This window comes from Bison bison, unplaced genomic scaffold, assembly GCF_000754665.1.
Source record: "Bison bison bison isolate TAMUID 2011002044 unplaced genomic scaffold, Bison_UMD1.0 scf7180017864324, whole genome shotgun sequence".
Classification (NCBI taxonomy): Eukaryota; Metazoa; Chordata; class Mammalia; order Artiodactyla; family Bovidae; genus Bison; species Bison bison.
In genome coordinates this window covers 5479786-5501036 of record NW_011494896.1, presented here as the reverse complement: position 1 = coordinate 5501036, position 21251 = coordinate 5479786, and the positions used below count along the sequence as shown (strand labels likewise).

The 21251-nt window shown below is 43.0% G+C and overlaps 1 protein-coding gene across 6 annotated transcripts in view; it reads right to left on the bottom strand.

Moving 5' to 3' along the window:
* Nucleotides 1–3060: 3060 nt before the first annotated feature.
* The window catches only part of RAB30 (RAB30, member RAS oncogene family), a 95276-nt gene continuing 77085 nt past the window's right edge, over nucleotides 3061–21251 (bottom strand). For 5 of the 6 annotated variants that reach the window (XM_010853211.1, XM_010853214.1, XM_010853213.1 and 2 more), the window contains 3 exons: nucleotides 16988–17071; nucleotides 9134–9317; nucleotides 3061–4182 (listed from right to left, as the gene is read on the bottom strand). In XM_010853211.1, coding sequence (XP_010851513.1) covers nucleotides 3932–4182; nucleotides 9134–9317; nucleotides 16988–17071 — 519 coding nt within the window. In that variant the 3' untranslated portion in view covers nucleotides 3061–3931. The remainder of the gene's footprint in view (nucleotides 4183–9133; nucleotides 9318–16987; nucleotides 17072–21251) is intronic. The other variant, XM_010853215.1, reaches the window with a different exon arrangement.

Sequence of the window (21251 nt, the reverse complement as noted above, 5' to 3'; positions counted from 1 at the left end):
AGGGTAACATGTTTTTTCCCTGTTTTTCATTTTCTAGTTAAGTCTCAAGAGTATTTGTTGCACTAAAACACATCTCAGGGCCTTGGTTGAAGAGAATAAGTAACCAGTTGAAGTTGAAAAAAAAAAAAAAAAACTAAAAACTTCTAGAAAAAAACAAAGGGTAAACCCTAGAAGAGCTCTTTCAGAGGCTAACAGGGCAGTGATCCTTAAAGTACTTATGATTATGAAATACACAGGGTTTTGTAGGATTGAGAAACAGAAAATGTCTATCTTTAAAGCTGTTGGTTTGATACATGGAAAAAACTAGCTTTTTTTCTGACTATAATATGATCCCATTCATGTAGATTATTTAAAAAGGAAGAAGAAGTTTTCATTTTAGTCAGAGGACCAATTCAAAATCATTTGCAACTGGTATTTACTCAGAAAGATTCATTGACTGAACCTTGATAATGGATCTGGAAGAATCATGGTAAATGAGGCAAATCATTATCTAACACTGGAAGTCACCAGTGTCCTCCAAAGACATATTCATAAACAGAAGAGGAAAGAAGAATCCAGTCCTTGGTTAAATACTGCCTCTTCTCTCCAACAAGTCTAAATTGCTTAAATAGCCCTAATCCAAGTATCTTATTTTGGCCAATGGCTTTTGCCTCTCTTACCAAACTGTAACTCAGAAACTAACACATTGTCAATCCATTTCATTTTCACTTTTAGTTATTTTCTTGCCTCTTTACTCAGAGGTGCTAACATGAAACAAAAAAAAAAAAAGAAGAAGAAGAAGAAGAAAAGGCCAAGGAAAGCTAATGGCCTACTCTAAGTAATCCACAGAAGGATAACTGGCTATATATAATCAAACTTAAATGTGACTATAATTCAATAGCTCTAACAAAACACATGGAGGACTAAAAAGCCTTGCATAGGTAAAGGACAAAGCATAAAATCCTTTGAGGATACAGCCTATACAAAGCCATAATATCATTAACATGAGTAAACTATATGATTTCACAGATTCTCCAGATCTGGCTCTATGACATGATTATGATGCACTGTAAACAGAAAAAAATTTGCCATATATTTAGTAACTTTATTTAAAGAAAAAAAAAATCACACCAAAACAGAAGCGGACATGGACTCTGGTGGTCTTACGAATCAGATCAGGCCAAACTGAACTATGAGAACACAACCCTCTTTTTCATCCATCATTAAATGAGAATTTGTTTTCATTTAAGAAGGCTCATCTTAGCAAATATGACCAAGGCAATAGCAACTAATAGACAAATCAACACGTTTGGGTCCTGGCCTGGGTTAAGATCACCATATTTAAATGGTGTCCTTTCTCAAGTTCTATTTGAGAAATTTCTGTTTAACCAGAAAAGCTCCTCTTGGCACTAAGTTGTTTATTCAACTAATATTTACTGAGCACCTACAATATTGTCAGGGCTTGTTCTCAAACTTAGATACATTAGGGAACAAGTGTCCATAGGCCTAATCTAGAATTCATACAGCTAAGAGAGAAAAAAAAGAAACAAAGCCCTACATTCTCATATGTCCCTGCTGATGTGGTGTAGACGGGTGACTGTTAAGTACAGAAAGGCTGCAAGGAATAAAGGAGGAAAGCGGCCAAGAGCAGAGCCTTCTAATCCCCTTAAAGTTCAGCCAAGAGTATATAAAGGAGACTGTTTCCTAAGAAATAATCTCAGAACGCAAGAGTGGCCCTACAGCCTGCTATTTTACAACTATTGTGTCCAATCTAACAGTATTCTAGCCTCTATTTCATAAAGCAACTTTATTTTCAACATACTTGCTGCTATGAAACAAAGTTGGGTCATGATGTACTGGGGACTTTGGATTTTGCTCTAAATGAGACCTAAACTTAAGGGCATTTCCTCACCATGTAAAAAGAGCTCTTCTGCTCACCTTGATCAACTTTTCTGAATACCTTTTATTTGCTGGCTTGATGAGGAAGATGGGGAGGGAAAGGCAACCACAATAAGTTATTTTGGTTGGTGTTTATGAAAATTATTTTCTTTCCTATAGAGATAGATTCTGAAATAAAAGCAACTCAAACTTCTGGGATCCCTTTTTCTTACCCACAGTATCAGGACAACCATGGTGAAGCCAACCATAGCATCAGTCCCTTAAACAATATGTACAGTTCCCATGTGCAAGTGACAGGTCACTCTGAAACCTGCCCTAGAAATGCTAGAAAGGCTTCACCAATATTGTGTCTGTACATGACTCGTTGCTTTAAAATTCAATAGCTTTCACACATCAGTGTATCAGGACCAAGACTGCCACCATCTACAACAGTGGAATTACCTATCATATCCTAATCCCATGACTCATCCCTCAGTTATGCTAAGCAGCAAGCTACTGAAACATGTGACAGCATCAGCAGCAAACAGCTTTAATCATTGTCCCAATTTGCATTTATATCCGTGAACAAATTGGAAGCATGGCACTGAAGAAACAGCAACACACATTCAGCATCACGGCTTCCATTTGAGTTCTGTTTTTTAAATTGGCTAAGTAAAGGCATACACACCTCCATCTGAATTGGAGATTTGCAGGAACATATGCATACAAGGAAGGGTGGGGAGGAGAGGGATAAGGTAAAAAGGGGAAAATCGGGAAAGAAAGCGAGGAAAGGAAAAAGATATCGGAAAGAATGACTGGTCATGAGTCTGAGAGTAACATTACTACAAGGAGATGACAAATGACTACTCCATCTGCTTCCACAAGCAGATTTTTTTCTAAGGTTATCACTGCAGATACAAAAATGGTTCGTGAGACTTTTCATCCACTGCAACTCTCACTTACCATACTAAAAACATCTACAAAATCCTAAGCGTTGGTCTGTCCAAGATGGATAGTACCAGGAAGCAAAAGACGAGACTTGCTATCAAGGACTGTGCTCTGCTTGGAACTCCGCACTGCAGTCCATTAATCCACAGTATTTTGGTCAGATCAGGTCTGGTTTTTCATACTACTCATAATGTCTTAGAGCTAATCTCTTATATGGGGGTGTCAACCATTCTATTTTTTTTTTTTCATTTTTCAAACTTTTTCATTTACTTGAGAGGCAGGAAAGATGGGAGAATGGAAGAAGAAAATGGTAGAGACTTAGAGGGGAAGAGGAAAGGAAAAGTATTCTCTTTTCCAATAAATCTATCCTAGGACAGGTCGTAATGAAACTTCGAGAAAGAGAGCTGATTCATGGACTTCCCTTAATTTTTGTTTTATTTCTATGTAAGGTATGTAAGGACATCGATGTACTAAAATGTTTGGTCTGTGAAAGAGCAGAATCATTAGCACCAGAAGGAGTTGTGGAGCTTGTTGTGTACAGTATTAAAACAATGATTGTTACTGTTGTCATGGGTAAAGGTTTCATCTCACTATTACATCCCAAAGTTCTTGAAAGTGCCCGTGGAAAAAAGAGAAATAACACTTGTCAAAATCTCCATGGAGTCATCCACACGCACCACAGAGACAGGACTTGGCCTTCCTGGTTTTGGTTTCTCTGGTAGACAAGAAAACCAGGGCCCCCAGAAGCCCTAAAGAGCAGCCCCCACATGCAGCCACTGACGTGCAGGAGGGGTCCCTACGGTACGTTTCCCCCTGGACCGTGTTCAGGAATGCGTTTTACTTGCTTGTTTAAAAAAACAAAAGCAACATGCTCTGCAGATCATGGAGCGCCTAGTGCAATTTTCTCCTTGACCCGACTCCAGACTGCAAAAGGGTGAAACCATTATATGTTCCGCGAATGCTGGCCTGCGGACGAGGCCCTGGCCCGCCGTGCTTTGTAAGCTCGGGAGCCCACAGGAGTCAGAAGGTCCCAGAGCGGGAGCCACAGTCATCGCCAGGTCTCCCCAGCAACTGGTGGCCCATCAGGGCAGCTGCGGATTCCTCTCGCCTCGCCTTGCCTCAGCCTTTAGTTGAAATTACAACAAGTCAAATAGCTGATACTTTTCCCTTCTCCAGGTAAGGGTGAGGATACATTGTTCACCAGGGTGTTCTGCCTGGCTTCACTGATGAGGCGGCAAGCCAAGTCAAGGAAGAGTTTCTCCACGTTATCAGATTCCTTGGCTGAGGTCTCCAGATAATACATGTCCTGAGCTTCTGAGAATTCTTCGGCTCTCTGCTGGGAGACCTCTCTCCTTTCAGCCAGATCAATCTTGTTGCCTAAAACAGCAGTAAAATCAGAGAGAGAGAGGGTCGTCATTTGACTTTTTTGCAGATTCGGAAACATCCAATTCAGCTCCGTATCTGAAGTCAAACCAGACAGAAGGAAAGTAAAGCGAAACAAATGGGACTATGATTCCTGGGTTGTTTATTTTAAAATATCAGTTCCATTTGTAATGGCAAAGAACTGGAACCAACCCAAAAGCCTACCAGCTGGGTACTGGCTGCATAAAGTGTTATAACCATAGCTATCTGGAGTTATGTGCCACAGGAAAAAGCAATAAGGAAGGACTTCCCTGGTGGTCCGGTGGTTAAGAATCTGCCTGCCAACACAGGGGACATGAGTTTGGTCCCTGGTCCAGAAGATCCCACAGCTGTGGGGCATCTAAGCTCATGTACCACAACTACTGAGCCCTCACATCACACTTAACGGAGCCCACACACCTTAGAGACCGTGCTCCACAAGAGAAGCCCGCACACCGCAACTAGAGAAAGCCTGCGCTCAGCAACGAAGACCCAGTGCAGCCAAATACGAAGAAATGAATAAAAGTAAACAATATTACTTTAAAAAAGCAATGAGGACTATCTCTACAGGCTATCATGGAACGAGATATTAGGACTGGTCGTTAAGCAAATAAAGCAAAGCAGGAAAAAAGTATATATAAGACCCAGCTCTCGATCTAAGCAAAGGGACTGAAAAAATACATACATACAGTGTCTTATTTTATTAATGAGAGACTGAAACAAAATTTTAATTTTAAAGATAATTATTACCTGTGAAAGGAACAAGGGTGAGGGGTGAAAATCAGACCTCTCTAAATATACTTTGTGTCATAGATTTGACTTCAGAACCTTATCAATGTTTTATATGACTATACAATATGAAATTGAATTTAAAAAGCAATTCCTAACATTGAAAACAAAATTAAACAAATGAAGCTGGTTATCACGGAGTGGCAGGACCACACAAAAAGGGAAGTTGAAAGGAATGTAACCAGTAATGGAACTACGCATGCCCAGTGGCGTAGAAGGACAAACAGAACTGAAGGAAAAAATCTTAAAGTGCTGCAGAAGTCATCTTGTTAGTGGTCATGTTAGCAGCATTACTCTGTGGCTGCTGTACATGTTTTAGGGGATAAAGCGAATAAGTAATTATGCTGGTGACACCGAGTCAGGGATTTGGGACATGGGAGAACGGAAACACGGGTATAAGCTTAATGAGGTAAAGGAAAACTCCTGTAGTCCTGAATTACAAATGGAAGTATCGGTGTGAATAATTCATGGTGTTATTTTATCTTTAAAAACTGTTCTACTTCTGTTTTGGAAATCTGACAAAGGTTTCATCCACTGTGGTGGTTGGCAACATTGCTCACGGTAAAAGTGACCCTTGATTGATAAATTCCATCTGGCCTGGGAATTCTATGTATGAATTATAAATACCTAATGGAAAGCCTTAACTTTGGGCTTCCCTAAGTGTGGCAATTCTTCATTTGGAAAGACCCTGAAAGTTAGGGCTGTCGGGCTACTACAAGAGGGATTAGCTCCTATGGGGGCACTGAGGCTGCAGCCAGAGCGGACCCTGCACTTGCCTGAGTGAGCCTTGTTGCCTCACGCCTGAACTGTCCCGGGAGGTCCTGGGCAGCTCTGTGGACTCACTATATGTGGGCTGCTTCCACTGAAGAGGAACGCTTGGTACTGACCTGCTATTAAGCTGTGTTTGCTGTCCTGGATCCTCCTAAATGTCTGTGATGCCATGTGGCCGATGGTAGTCTTGTGGGTCAAAGTGTTCAGCAGAGCCTAATGAGACACTCCCCTGTAGAAGCTACAGAATCCACCACACAGACACACGTACACTAGCTCTGTCCACTGGAAAGCCTAAAAGCCATCACACCCCGGCCCCAACTCTGCAGTAAAGATGATTCCTATCACGTTGGCTTAGCTTCTAAATACAACTTCCCATTAAAAATCAATAGAATTTCTTAAAGAAATGCCCAATTCCAGGTCAGGGGTAGGAAATGCGTTAGCTGCCTGGAACATGTCATCCCAGAAAGCAAGAAAATCATCAAGGATTCCCAGGTCATGTCAAAAGGACTCAAGAGTGAAGAGGCTCCCGCTGTCAAAGTTGGAACAATACAGAAGCATCAATAATAATAACTTCAAAGGACTAGAATACATCAAATATATTTAAATCTATAACAATATTCAAAACAAAAACAAACTTTAATAGTTACTTTTGGAAGACTTGGGAACCAACTCATTATTTTGAAAAGTAATAAAATGAAAAAGAGTGCTTTCCTGGTGATCCGGTGGTTAAGAGTCCACCCTGCAACGCAGGGGACACCGGTTCGATCCCTGGTCTGGGAAGATCCCAACGTGCCACAGGGCAACTAAGCCCTTGCATCACAGCTACTGAAGCCCACGCACCTAGAGCCGGTGTTCCGAAACAAGAGAAGCCACCACGAGGAGAAGCCCGCACCACAGTGAAGAGTAGTCCCTGATCTCTGCAACTAGAGAAAGCCTGCACGCGACAGTGAAGACCCAGAACGGCCCAAACTAACTAACTAACACAATAAAAAGACTTTTTACAAAACTTCTGTGACTAAGCTTAAAAAATAGAAACAAAGAATCAAGCATTTTTTCTCGACTGCCCTGAGAACAGCACCTCAGAATACCGACTACACAATATATTTGCTACAACAAAAAACAAAAACCGTGAATCTGAGCAGGCTCTAGATTCCCCTGCAAATCTGCCAGAGATTTAAGTGACAGAAGAATGCATCAAATGACACTGCCAGGCTGAAAGAGTAAAATGCAGACTTGAAAACGCCACCGCACAAACAAATGCTTTAACAAGCAAATCCCCAGGAAGCAAATATGGAAGGATAACCTCCAGCTAAAAGGAGAATTAAAAGACATATCTTTTATAGAGATGCACACTGACATAATACAAACTGAATTAATACAACATCTTGGATTGGCTTCAAAATAACCTGAAGGGGAAGGCAGACAGAAGAGGTGGGGAACAGATAAAACAAGACTGGCTGTGAGCTGTTCACTGTCAACTCTGAGAGACGTGCAGATGGGTGTTCATTATACGGTTTGCTCTATTTTGCTTATGTTTAAAACTTCCCATAATAAAAAGATTTTTTAAAAAAAGCCAGTGCCTCTTTCATATCGAGCTGACTAATTATGTTCCCTCATCTGTGCATTTAACTTCCTTAAACAGAATCCCAAGTAGTAATGCTTTGACTCAAGTTCTCAGGGCTTTCTGTCCAGAGCAGAGGGCTTTCAAGCTCTTCCCAGCAAAGATTCTCCAATGTGCAGGTGGGTTTTCAGATCTGAGCAGGGGTCACTGGTACTCATAGAGAGGCAAATACTTAACCCAGCAGCCTGAAGGAAAAGTCCAGCAATTTGTTACAAGGCAGCACATCACAGCTGGATAAACACAGCCTCTGGAGTCGATCTAACATGCTCTGTGACCTTGAACAAAGAACTTGACTTCTCTGAGCCTTGCTTTCCTCATCTGTAAATTTGAGATCGTGACACACAATGTCCTTAATATGATTCCTCGCACACACACACCAGCTATAATGCTTTATTCTAATGTGTTTGTTTAACTTACTGTTAACCATGATTTTTAACTTAATGTTTCTGAGAATCTCTATCAGATTTCCAAAATTTGGGTCTTTGTAGAACATACAACAATGTTACTTCTTAGGAAGAAAAAAATTTTCTTCTGGCCACATCACAGGATGTGCAGGATCTTAGTTTCCCGACAAGACATAAACAAGAGATCAAACCTGTGCCCCCTGCCGTGGAAGCGCGTGGTGTCCCAACTAGACCACCATGGAATTTCCAGGAAAGACACTTTTTAACAACCATATATTATTAACATTTTTCCATTGCCAGTAGAGGATTTTTAATAATCTGGTCCATTTCACTGAAATTCCATTCATAACGGGTGCATTTATTACCACAAAAAAACCATGGGTTGTTTTCTGTTTTCCCCTCATACTAAATAGAGGTTCTACCCTCCTATAAGATTAAATAAACTGCAGAATTTCCCTTAAGGGATTCTTTGTGAAAATTAGAATTTCTCAGATCAGTATAAACATAAGAAGGGGAAAAAAGTTAACCAAGATCCATTTTTTAAGCAAAACACAATTCCTTCAATAATGAATTCCTTATCAACTTAGATATATCTTCTAGATCAGCAGTTTCCATGGCCTAGATTTTTTTTTTAAATGCTTAGTAGTAGTACTGTTAGTTGCTCAGTCATGCCTGACTTTTTCCAACTCCATGGACTGTACCCTGCCAGGCTCCTTTGTCCATGGGATTCTCCAGGCAAGAATACTGGAGTGGGTTGCCATACCCTTCTCCAGAGGATCTTCCCAACCCAGAAATCAAACCTGGGTCTCCTGCATTGCAGGCAGATTCCTTACCATATGAGCTGCAGGGAAGTTCCTTTTTTAATGCTTAGCAGCCCATATAACTTTCATGGCAATCCACCTTCTTCTAGAGACTATGCTGATAGGAAAATCAATCAGCAGTGTTCTCTACTTTTCTAAATCATCACCATGGGTTAGACTCTATTTCATTTTCTCTTCAACTGCAATCAGAAGAACTGAACACTGACTGTATGAATTACAGAGCTGTAGACCAGTGGTCCCCAACCTTTTTGGCACCAGGGACCAGTTTTGTGGAAGACAATTTTCCCATGGGCGGAGTAGGGGCATGGTTTCAGGACGATTCAAGCTCATCACGTTCATTGCGCACTTTAGTTCTCCTCTAATGCTGCTGCTGATCTCACATGAGACACTGGTCCATGGCCCAGAGGTTGGGGACCCCTGGTGAAGACTATTCTTGCAAGGTGCCAAGGCACAAGCCTTATGTGATTATAAATTCTCTGATGCTCACAAATCAATTTCCCTCCTCATCAGTCCTTACTTACCCACTAGCACAGTGATGACCTTGTTGCTAGCATATTGTTCTATCTCCCGCAGCCACTCAGGAAGGCAACGGAAGGATTCCTCACAGGTTATGTCATAGGTAAGGATCAAGGCATTGGCGCTTCGGTAATAACTCTGGGTGATGGACCGAAATCTCTCTTGACCTGCTGTGTCCCAGATCTGAAGCTGTAAAGGCATAAAAGAAGGATCAAGTTGGTGAAGCAAAGAAGAAAGAAAGCCTTGCCTTCACGTTGTTGTTTGGTCACTCAATCATGTCCGACTCTTTGTGACCACATGGACTGCAGCAAGCCAGGCTCCCCTGTCCTTCAGTGTCTCCTGGAGTTTGCTCAAACTCATGTCCATTGAGTCACTGATGCCATCTAACCATCTCATCATCTGCCACCACCTCTCCCTCATCAGGGTCTTTGCCAATGAATCAGCTCTTCGCATCAGGTGGCCAAAGTATTGGAGCTTCAGCTTCAGCATCAGTCCTTCCAATGAACCCCCTTCATGAATCACAGCCTTGTCATGGTGAAGGAGCTTATGTAGCCCAATGAAGCTATAAGTCATGCTGTGCAGGGCCACCCAAGATGGACGGGTCATAATAAGGAGTTCTGACAAAACGTGGTTCACTGAAGAAGGAAATGGCAACCCACTCCAGTACACTTCCAGTGTGTAGAAGTAGAAATACCTTCACCCAAATAAGTTCATGGCTGTTTTTTGCTGTAAGAGAAAGGCACCTCTAATTTTTTAAAAATTTCTTCTGGTGAAAGAGAAGGACTTGCTTTGCTTTTTCTTTGCTAAATTTTTTGTTTCCCCTTTATTCTTTTTTTAAAAGGCATTCAGATTGTTTTCATACAATTTCATTTAAAAGGTGAAATTAGGGTATTTACAATCTACTTAACTTTTATTATAAGCCTGTTTCCCCTAAGAACTGCTATTTTTTTTTAATTTATTTATTTTTAATTGAAGGATAATTACAATACTGTGTTGGTTTCTGCCATATAAGAACTGCTATTTTTATCCATAGATTCTTCATTGCTCATATTTTTAATTTTCCCTTTTGTTTATTTTCTACATCAGAAAGTATATTCCTAGGTCTTATTAAAGATATACACTCTTAGAACATATTTCAAATGCTCTCCTTTTTGTTCAGAAAATTCCCTCTATTCTTTATTAAAAACAAACAAACAAACTAGACAACCAAATTGTCAAGCATTTATGTGCCAAGCTCTATTCTAAGCACTCTACACATAATAACTCATTTACTCCTCACAAGAACTCTATGAGGTAGGTAAATACTATTCCTGTATCATTTCTCATGTGAGGAAACTGAGGCACAGAGAGATTAATTAACTTGCCCAGTGTCTCACAGCCAATATGTCCTAAAGCTGATTCAACCATGCATTGTGGTCCGAGTCCTTGCTCTTTTTTTTTGAATTGGCCATGCCAAGTGGCCTGTGGGATCCTAGTTCCCTGACCAGGAACTGAACTCACACCCTCTGCTCTGGAAGCGTAGACTCTCAACCCCTGGACCACCAGGAAGTCCCAGAGTCTCTGCCCTTCATCACAATGCCCTAGTACCAAAGTCGAGATCCAGGGCAAGGTATCACTCTGTGACTGTTGGCATTTCAGCCAACAACTGGAGAGGGGGAAAAAAAATCCATTCACATGAATATATTAAGGTATGATCTTTGTTCATGAAAACAGGAGCAATGCCATGGCAGACAAGGAAAATAATTTCCCTCCACCACCTATAAGCCCTCTGACCTTTGGCAAGTCACTTAATCTCCTTTGGCTTTGGCGGCTTCTTTATTAAAAGAGGTTAATAACATGCAAACCTGCTGAAGTCATTTACTAGTTTGAAGACCTCATAACTGATGGTTCTAAAAACAAAGAAGGCAAAACACCTCTCACTTCAACCTGAATTTCCCTGCACAGAGCAGACTTCTGCGAGAGAAACTGTTCCCCAGAGAGACTGCTGAGGGCGGAACAAAGCCGAGGCCTTGAGAAATCACACTGACAGTAATCTTCCCTTCTCACTGCATCGATTTCATGTGTCACAAGGTGCATCCACCCCGTTAACAGGACATCATTTCCTCAGGGAAGACTTCTGGAACCTTCAGATTAGGCCAGGTTCCCCAGCTCCACCCCCAAATCATCTCAGCTCTAACCAAGCCTATAACTTCCTATCACAGCACCAAACACACTTTTTCTCTGGGGCTGCACTGGGCCTTGGTTGCTACTTGCAGGCTTCCTCGAGTTGCAATGAGCAGGGATTACTCTCTAGCTGCACCGCATGAGCTGCTCAGTGCGGTGGTTTCTCTCCCTGTGGCCCGTGAGCTCCAGAGTACAGGCTCAGTAGCTGGGCACACGGGCTTAGCTGGCCCCACAGCATGTGGGATCTTCCCAGACCAGGGGTCAAACTCGTGTCCCCTGCATTGGCAGGCAGGCAAGTCCCACCTGAAACACTTGAATCACTTATGTATTTTTAATAACGTGTTCCATAACTATCTTTCTCACTAGATGGAAAGTTTCATGACGGGGGGAATTTGGGGTCCATTTTCCTCTCAGTTATCCCCTACAGTGTCTGGAAAATAGTAAATGTTCAAATAGTTATTCATGGTCTCATCTCATCCTTACAAATCCCAGTGAGGCAGGCGAGTTTACGCCTCCCGTTCATTAGCAGGTAACTCACAAGGCTGGGACTCAGACTCCAGACTCTGACCCCCCAAGAGAGGACTCACTCCATACACCGTGCTGCTCTGCTGCCAGAGGCTGATTTAGACATCCAACTGCATCCAGAGAGGACGAGGCAGTCGGTGTCACCCTCTGCTCAGATCAGCTTAGCTGAGAAGACTGAGAGTGACCAGTGGTCCCTGCCACCAAAGAGAGGCACACAGGCTCTCCTTTGATTTGAAGTCACAGCTGCCCTTTGATGATGTACATGAAAGCCTGTGTATGCTGAAGGCAGCCATACAGATGTTACAGCTTTTGCCAGGACAAAAGCTACTTCTCTTCTCTGTCTCAAACCTAGGGACATGGTTCCCCTCTCCAGGCTGTGTCTTAGAACAAAAGACTATTATCTTAATGCCACAGTGAACCTTGAAAAACACTTGTGATTGGATTCAATACTGCTGATCCTTAGACATCAGTATGTTCTCGTGACAGCCATATCTTGAGAACAGCTCTGAGAATTAAAACCACCAAAATATTTTCCAGAAAAGCAATTAGATGTCTTGGCGGAGATGCAGGCTGCTTTCCCAAAGGGAGCTTCCTCTTTCTAGCCTTATGGTCAATTTCTGAAGAGATCCATATTCCACTGTCTTTATTACTCAACTTGGTTTCACTGTTCTCTCTGCAATTTGCTTGCTCTTTTTCAGCATTTACAGATCATAAATAGATGCAGAGCACTGTGCTAAGCTGAGGGAAGATTCAAAGATAAATAAAACACAATCCCTGGTATCAGAATGCTCATAGTAAAGGAGGATGAATACACAGTTGACTAACTATGATAAGACAGGTGTGCATGCAAAGTCGCTCCAGTCATGTCTGCCTCTTTGCAGCCCTATGAACTGTAGCCCACCAGGCTCCTCTGTTCATGGAATTCTCCAGGCCAGAATACTGGAGTGGGTTGCCATGCCCTCCTCCAGGGAATCTTCCCAATCCAGGGACTGAACCCATGTCTCGTACATCTCCTGCACTGGCAGGCAGGTTCTTCACCACTAGCATCACTTGGGAAGCCCATGGTAAGATATGAGATGTTCTATTAAAGGGGGCCAGCAGGAGAGTGTCTCCTGGTATGGGTCTTCTGTCCATTGATATGTTCTCAGTAACCCTGCCTGGGGCTTTCTAACCACTCTCACTTCCAGCATGAGGCTGTGCTATCATCCACTCTCTTCTTTGCACTACCACTCACACCTCTACTGCCTCACTGCTACAAAAATGTACTACAGGGACTTCCCAAGTGGTCCAAAGGTTAAGATTCTGCACTTCCACTGCAGGGAGTGCAGGTTCGAACCCTGGTCAGGGAACTAAAATCCCACATGCCATGTGGCACAGCCAAAAAAAAAAGTATTGCAATCTACTGTGTCCCCTTGTAAGACTGAGTTCTCTGAGGGCGAAGGCTGTCTCTTATTTAACCACGTACCCCAGGGCCCCACCTAAAACAGTCCATGGTTCATGGTAGACACACTGAAGTGATGGCTAACTGAATGACCTGAGGATGGTGGAATCACAAAGAAGGATGGACTCATCCTGCTTAAGTGATTAATAGGGAGTTAAAGAAGGTTTCACAGATGAAATGTTTGTGAAAGATGACAGGAAGTTACTAGGGAAGAAAGATGCTTTAGCATACCACAGCGCTTGGTACCAAGCGTTCACTCTGACACAGGATGGCTGGATGAACAAAAGGATGGACAGATGGTTGTAAAAGCAAACACGTGTGCATACTCTCAAGACTTTCCTATCTACACAATGCATACCTGATGAGAGAAAAATCCAGCAAATCTTCTATTTCTATTATAACGAATCTCCTAAGGTTAAAATGTCATAGACTGAGCTTAAAGTTTTAGTTAATACACATTAATTTATGACAGGCTAAGAGAAATCAATGGATAAGAGAAAATTCTATATAGGTTTTAATTATATTTTCTACCCAAGGTCACCTTCATAATGCAGACCACTTTAAGAGAAGGGCCTCTTCTTTAACTTTGCCTCCACTGATTTGACTCTAAACCTCAATAGCTATGGGCTTCCCTGGTTGCTCAGACAGTAAAGAATCTGCCTGCAATGCAGGACACCTGGGTTCAATCCCAGAGTTGGGAAGATCCCCTAGAGAAAGGAATGGCAACCCACTCCAGTATTCTTGCCTGGATAATTCCAAGGACAGAGAGGAGCCTGGTGAGCTACAGTCCATGGGGTAGCTCGCAAAGAGCTGGACACAAATGAGTGACTGACACTTCCACTTTCTTCACTTAATAGCTATGGGAATCCTTCTAATACCGTTGATTAGCTGCCTGTGATCCTGGGAGCCGTCCTAGAAAGAAAGGGACTTGTAGGGAAGGCTGAAAGAGGATGGTGAGCAGTCGGGAGAAAAAGTAGCATTCAGGTCTTGCCCTGCCTCTCACCAGGTGGGTGATTCTGTGCAAACCAGCAGTGAATTCTCTTTCCACGGGCTCTCCAGGGCACTGGGAAAGCCTGCAGACTCCCAGCAAAAAGTCACTAAACTCTCATTAAGAAGAGGTACTCCGTTCATGTTAATGAACACTGACAATAATGAGAAAATAACTGTTTCCTCAGTGAGACGTGGCTGCTCTCCTCCTGTGTCCGTGTTCATGAGACCCTTGGATTACTGTGGTTGAAGAGGGTCATCTTCTGTCTTGATTCTACAAATATGGCTAGAAAGATTCACAGGCAAAGAGTCATTAAAGCTGGATTTGGGAGATGAGCCAGCTCTCACTTCTCACAGATGAACGACCAGAGGCCTGAAGTGACGATAGAAATGGGAACTGTGCTGTGATCCAAAGATGAGTAAGACACAAACCTTCTTCTCAGGGAGTCTGAGGTAGATTCAGATGCTATAAAAAGATGGATTTTTAGCTGAGTATAATAAGTACTTAAAAATGAGGTTGTGGTTCACAGAAAGTGGAATAAATGTAATAACTAAACTTGGGAATTGAGGAAAGAAAAATAAGCCTGTTCTTTAACAATGGGGACCATTTCTTTATTCGCTGCTTTCTATTTCCAGAACCTGGCACACGGCAGGCGCGAACCTTTCTGGTCAAAGGAATGAACTCATACATATATATGGATATAAATGAGAAAACCAAATCTCTGGAAATAAAATGCCTGGTGATCTTAACCCAGCTCCTTGGGATGGCAACCAGCTCCCTCTGCTGGAACAAGAGAGAACTACTCATGGCTCTTCCTGCCACTGCCTCGTGAGTGCACACTCCTGGCTTCCTCCTCTCCCCACAGCCCAGCGCCTTCTCTCCACCTCAGTGCACTGGTTTTCTGAACTTTCCAGTGGACATTCACATGGAGTCCACATGCTGTTTTCCAGAGGGCCCAGCTCTCCATCACTATTGTATCTGGTGTAGATGTCTGCAGTAACGAACCCCACTGAGGAGTCAGGGCTGGAAGAGACACTGGGAAAGTTTCTGTCCCCCACTCAGGAGCCTCATCCTAAACACAGTTTTGTGTGCCTGTGGCATGCTGTAAGAGCAGCCTGGAGCTTCTCTGTCCTTCCTGAGGCATCAGAAGGCAGGACTGCAGGTACCTGTGGGAGAAGGATACAAGTGGCACGGACTCACACTTAGGATGCTGAGCTTGGGGTATGAGGTTGGGGTGCTGAGGTTGGGGTGCTGAGGTTGGGGTCCTGAGGTTGGGGTCCTGAGGTTGGGGTGCTGAGGTTGGGGTCCTGAGGTTGGGGTACTGAGGTTTGGGTACTGAGGTTGGGATGCTGAGGTTGGGGTATGAGGTTGGGGTGCTGAGGTTGGGGTATGAGATTGGGATGCTGAGGTTGGGGTGCTGAGGTTGGGGTGCTGAGGTTGGGGTGCTGAGGCTGGGGTATGAGGTTGGGGTATGAGGTTGGGGTATGAGGTTGGGATGCTGAGGTGGGGTATGAGGTTGGGGTGCTGCAGTTGGGGTCTGGCTGGAATGCTGATGCCACATGTTGATCCAAGGATCATCCCTTCTTTCCATAGCACTCAGCTCTGAAAGGTCTGACTGTGGAATCTCACTCACTCTGACGGGCATAGTGCCAAAGATCAGTCTCTCTACCCCCCTTCCAAGTAACTTAGTCTTACCTCACATTTCTTTCCATCATCTCCCTCTTTCCTTGCTCCAAGGTAATGGCTCATTATGCCTGCCTTCTCCCCTGCTCCAGAGCAGGGGAGACCCCAGGGAGGCGATGGGGTTCATGGCTCATATAAAACCAATTCATATCCCACCTACCTCCCTTGCTAACTGTGTAATCATGGATAAATAAATCACTCGACCTCTCTAAAAAATACAAAATGAAGATAATTTAGCATTTACCTCACAGGGTTTACAATAAGGATTGAGTTAAATGTAAAAGAAGGCAGCGGAGGGATTGACACATATTAGGCACTTGAAAACCACTCCCTCCCTTTTCTTGTTACTGAACCCAATGTAGCTCTTTCAGGTACCAAAGTACCCAGAGGCCACAAAGCAGGGGTGGAGGGCAGATCATGGACCCTTCCTGGACCCTTAATTTAGTATTTCTCACTTATCAGGGGTTGGGGTAGGGTGGGAGACGGAATAATTTGAATAAATGATTCACATGACAGAATGAGGAATGTAGAAATCAGCAGGCTCTCTAATGAGGCTGCGATTAAGAAAGAAGTAGGGAATTCCCTGGTAGGCCAGTGGTTAGGGACTGGGTGCTTTCACTGCTGAGGGCCCAGATTCGATCCGTGGTTGGGGAACTAAGAGCCTGCAAAGTGTGCAGTGTGGAAAGAAAGGAGGGAAGGAGAGAGAGACAGAGAAAAAGAAAGAAAGAAAAAAAGAAGTACCTAGGTCTTAAGAGCCCAACTCAAGATATTCCCAGAGGAAATTTCTTCCTTGTTTTTACATCTCATCCGACATGACCAGAGCAAGACAAACTGGCCTTAGTCTTCTCTCACTGTCTTCTGATCTGTAAACACATTATCCTCAACCCCCTCCTGCCCCTGTGAAGGGAACAGAGGCACTCTGTCTGGAAATAAGCTGTCACGGCTGAGTACGTCATTTTCAATGTGGGTTTCCACTAGGTGATTTAATAAATGTTATGAAAACAACTGCGTCTTCTCACATAGCACAATGAAAGCCTTATTGGACATTTAGCATCTTACCTTTACTTTTTCACCATTAATCTCCACTGTCTTAATCATAAAATCAACTCCAATTGTGGCTCCTTGTCCTGGGGGGAAAAGACCCTAAAGCAGAAATAATAGAAAAATAACAATAAGCAAACCTTTCAATTAAATGAAATCCTCCCCTACCCCCATTGCCAGCCCCTTCCTTTGGCTGAGTTAACTGACAGAAGAGAGAACTCTGGTTAGTGTCACGGGAACCCTATTTAATTTAGCTTTGTGTGTATGTTTTGAGAGAGGAGAAAGGGGAATGAATGGGGGAGAAAGAAATGTTGAAAGAAGAAGGAAGGGGAAAGAGGGACCAAGAAAGAAGGAAGCAGACAGAGAGGGTAAAAGGAAGAGAACTGGGAAAGGACAGGGGAATTAACTCCAAAGAATGAAACAAAACTCAGACACAAGGATAAGACTCAGGAACATGGAGCCGTAGGGATGAAATTGGGATGATTAGGGTGCCGGCAAAGTGGATAGGTGCTCTAAAAGATAAGATCAAGGAAGATTACAACTGGCTATTAGTCTAGGGCATGAACAGCCATGGGTGTGAACCACCAGGCTGAAGAAACAAATAAGAAATCAACACAAGAAGCATGCAGCAGACAGCGATGCTCCGAATTTCCCTCTCCCCTGACAGTGATAACTATTTTCTCTATATAGATACAACTACATGAGATCAGGGCCAACGACCCTGGGACAATAACTGAAAAAGATAAATTCATCCAGGGGGACAGAATAGTAGAATAGCACCAACCCAAGAGGCAGCAAGCAGCCTAAGGAGCTCTGGGTGACCTCAGAAAAACCAGTCCCTCTCTGGTCTAACGTTAAGTACTTCAAAACAAAGCTTTACATCAAATTGGAACCTGAATTAAAAAGTTCAGCTTCCAATTTGATGTATGTTACTATGATTTTAGTAAAATCATATGTATATTGTAATTTACTGTTACATAATATTTCCCATAAGCTTAGAGAGGAAGGTGGAGGGAAAGAACTCTATCAAGAAAAAACCCTCCACCTAGCTTCTCTTCCCTCTTCACATTCACACTCCAGAATTTCCAGAAATTAAAATACAATGGACTTTATTAGCTCTGGGAGCTAAGATTGGGGGCATCATTAATTAAGTCTATTCCGTAATAAGAAAGGTCTTTAATTAAAGTTTGAACTTGAAAGACTGAGCATCAAACTGACAGCAAATGTTTCACTGCACGTCTGCAAACCATGTAAATATAAACATTCATAACTTTACTTACAAATATTGAATCAATTTTCTTCTATTTTGGTTTGGCTCAAACACAAGGCTGCCAAGCTTCAAGTTTATAGCTCCAGCTGTTTTGCAGTGGAACAAATGCCAAAAAATAAAACAAACCCTTCCCAATGTCTCGCTCATCATTTCAGTCCCCAATTCCTCATGCCTCAAAAACAGCTGAATCCAATCCATTTTTAACTGTCAACTAAATAACAAAACCAAACATACTCCTGTCTATGAAATATGAACTCTAAGGGGGGTGGAGCTGAGGAGCCAAGAGGGGTATAAAGTAAATAGAAAAGAAAAACTAAGGGGTGGTGTGCTTACTGGTTGGGCTTCCCTCATAGCTCAGTTGGTAAAGAATCCGCCTGCAGTGAAGAAGACCCTGGTTCGATTCTTGGGTTGGGAAAGATCTGCTGGAGAAGGGATAGGCTGCCCACTTCAGTATTCTTGGGCTTCCCTTGCGGCTCAGCTGGTAAAGAATCCGCCTGCAGTGCAGGAGACCTGGGTTCGATCCCTGCGTTGGAAAGATCCCCTGAAGAAGGGAAAGGCTACCCATTCCAGTATTACTGGCCTGAAGAATTCCACAGACTGTATAGTCCATAGGGTCACAAAGAGTCTGCTAAATATAACTGTTTAAAAATGGAAACATTTCTGGACTTCCCTGGTGGTCCAGTAGTTGAGACTCCAAGCTTCCACTGCAGGGGCACAGGTTCGACCCCTGGTAAGGGAACGAAGATCCCACATGCCTAGCGGTGTGACCAAAAAAGGGGTGGGGAGGCATTTTTACCCCTAATGATAAGAATTAGGCTTTTAAATAAGAAAGGCCAGATTCCTATGATCTCCGAGGAAAGAACATGAAGAAGATAAAAATGATCAAGCTGTGAGCTAGAAGATCTAGCTTCTCATCCTAGCCTTGCCACTAACATGATACAAGATTGCTAATAAGTCATTTCATTCCTCTAGACTTCAGGGTTTTTTTAACCTATAAAATGAGAAGAGTGAGCTGAAAAATTTCTAAGGGAACTTTCAGTAATAAGACAAGGTCAAGGCAATTTTCAATAAAGGGGCTGCAAACTTCTTTACATCTCTGCAGTCTCATCTCATCCGCTTGCCAAAAGCAGAAAAGATTACTAACGTTAGATGGAAGTAAAACCAGCTGGAGTTTCAAATATTATGCCATGGTGGCTGACTGAACCCAGAAGCCAGTAAGCTTGTCATTTTTTACTTCACCAGACCATGGTTAAGTAGACTTTCCCAGTGGCTCGGTGGTAAAGAATCCGCCTGCAACACAGGAGAAGCAGGAAATGTGGGTTTGATCCCTAGGTGGGGAAGATCCTCTGGAGAAGGGAATGGCAACCCAGTCCAGTATTCTTGGTGGAGAATCCCATAAACAGAGGAGCCTGGTGGCCTACAGTCCACAGGGCTGCAAAGAGTCAGACACAACTGAAGCAACTTAAGCACACGGGTGCACACCGGCTCAGTAACAAGTTCTATTCTGTGTTCATTATCCTGGGAAAATCCTTGACATTTCCAAAGATTGCTCTGTGCCCCCCAGCTGTTTGTGTTATTCAATCGGCCTCTCTGGTTTTCCATAGAACCACAGACTCTCAGAGCTGGAAGGGGCCTTGGAGATCAAAGGAAAGCAGGGAGGCTGGACAAGGCTCCCAGGCGAGCCTGGGCAGAGTTGGGATGAAGGTCCAGGTCTTCTCAAGCCAGTGCGCTTTCCCCAGCATCAAACTGCCCTCTGCCTTAGATGGAAGAGCTCTTCTCAGCTTCCTCACTAGCACTTGGTGAAAATGCAAGATGCACGCATGATAAATCCTGAAAAGGATGCCATTCATCATTTTCTGGGAAAACGCAACAGGTCAATCTCAGAACAATTTCCCACCCATTTCTGGGTAAAATCAGGTATATAATCTCTGGCAATAATTCTCAAAAGGGCAGCCCCCCAAAGGGAACTTATACTTAGAACAAAGGACTCAACTCAGAGGGAACATCTAATTTGGTTCAAATGGTCCTTCGTTGTTCTCATTTCATTCTCATGGAGTAGGTTAGAAAAATCAGCATATTTGATTCTAAACCAAAATGATTCAGTCAGTTTTCTGGGAGGAACTGAGAAGGCATCAGCAGGGAGCTTGAGGGGTTTAATTTGAATCTGAGTTTTTAAAAAGTGAACATGTTTGTTTAACTTGATGTACAGATTCGTTTCCACTTAATTATTATTGGTTTTCATTTGTATTATTATTAATGAGTAATCTGCGGGGTTTTTTTATCCAGTAAGGTATTTTTGATGGGTTTCCCAGGTGGCTCAGTGGTAAAAGAATTCGCCTGCCAAGCAGGAGACATGGGTTCGATTCCTGGATTGTGAAGACTCCCTGGAGAAGTAGATGGCAACCAACTCCAATATTCTTGCCTGGAAAATCCCATGGACAGAGCCTGGAGGGCTACAGTCCATGGGGTCGCAAAGAGTTGGACACAACTTAGTGATTAAACAACAACAAAGGTATTTTTGATCCTGAAGACTGAAAGCAAAACCACTCACCCCTTTCACTAGAGGAAGCCATGGGAGGCTTGGGAGGGTTGGTGGTAACTCACTGAGCCGTGCTCCCTGGGGATGGTTTAAACTCTCTAGTCTATACATACTATTACGTATAAAACAAATAAGCTGTGTGGATCTTTTACACAACACAGGGAATACAGCCAATATGTTAAACTCTCAATGGAGTATAACCTTTTAAAAACGGTGAATCACACCTGTAACATATAATATTGCTCACCAACTATACTTCAATTAAAAAAAATCAAAACAAAAGGAAAGAAAAGAGCAAAGGGTATTTCACAGAGGAAGGAGTGGTTGTGTTCACCACTGCTGAGATTTCAAATAAGATGGAAAATTTTAAATGTCAAAAACCAACCTTCTAGTTTAGGCTACAGAGCTGGTACACTTGGAAAGGGCTTGGAAAGGACTGGCAGCCAAGAGGCTGTGGCGGGTACCACTCATCC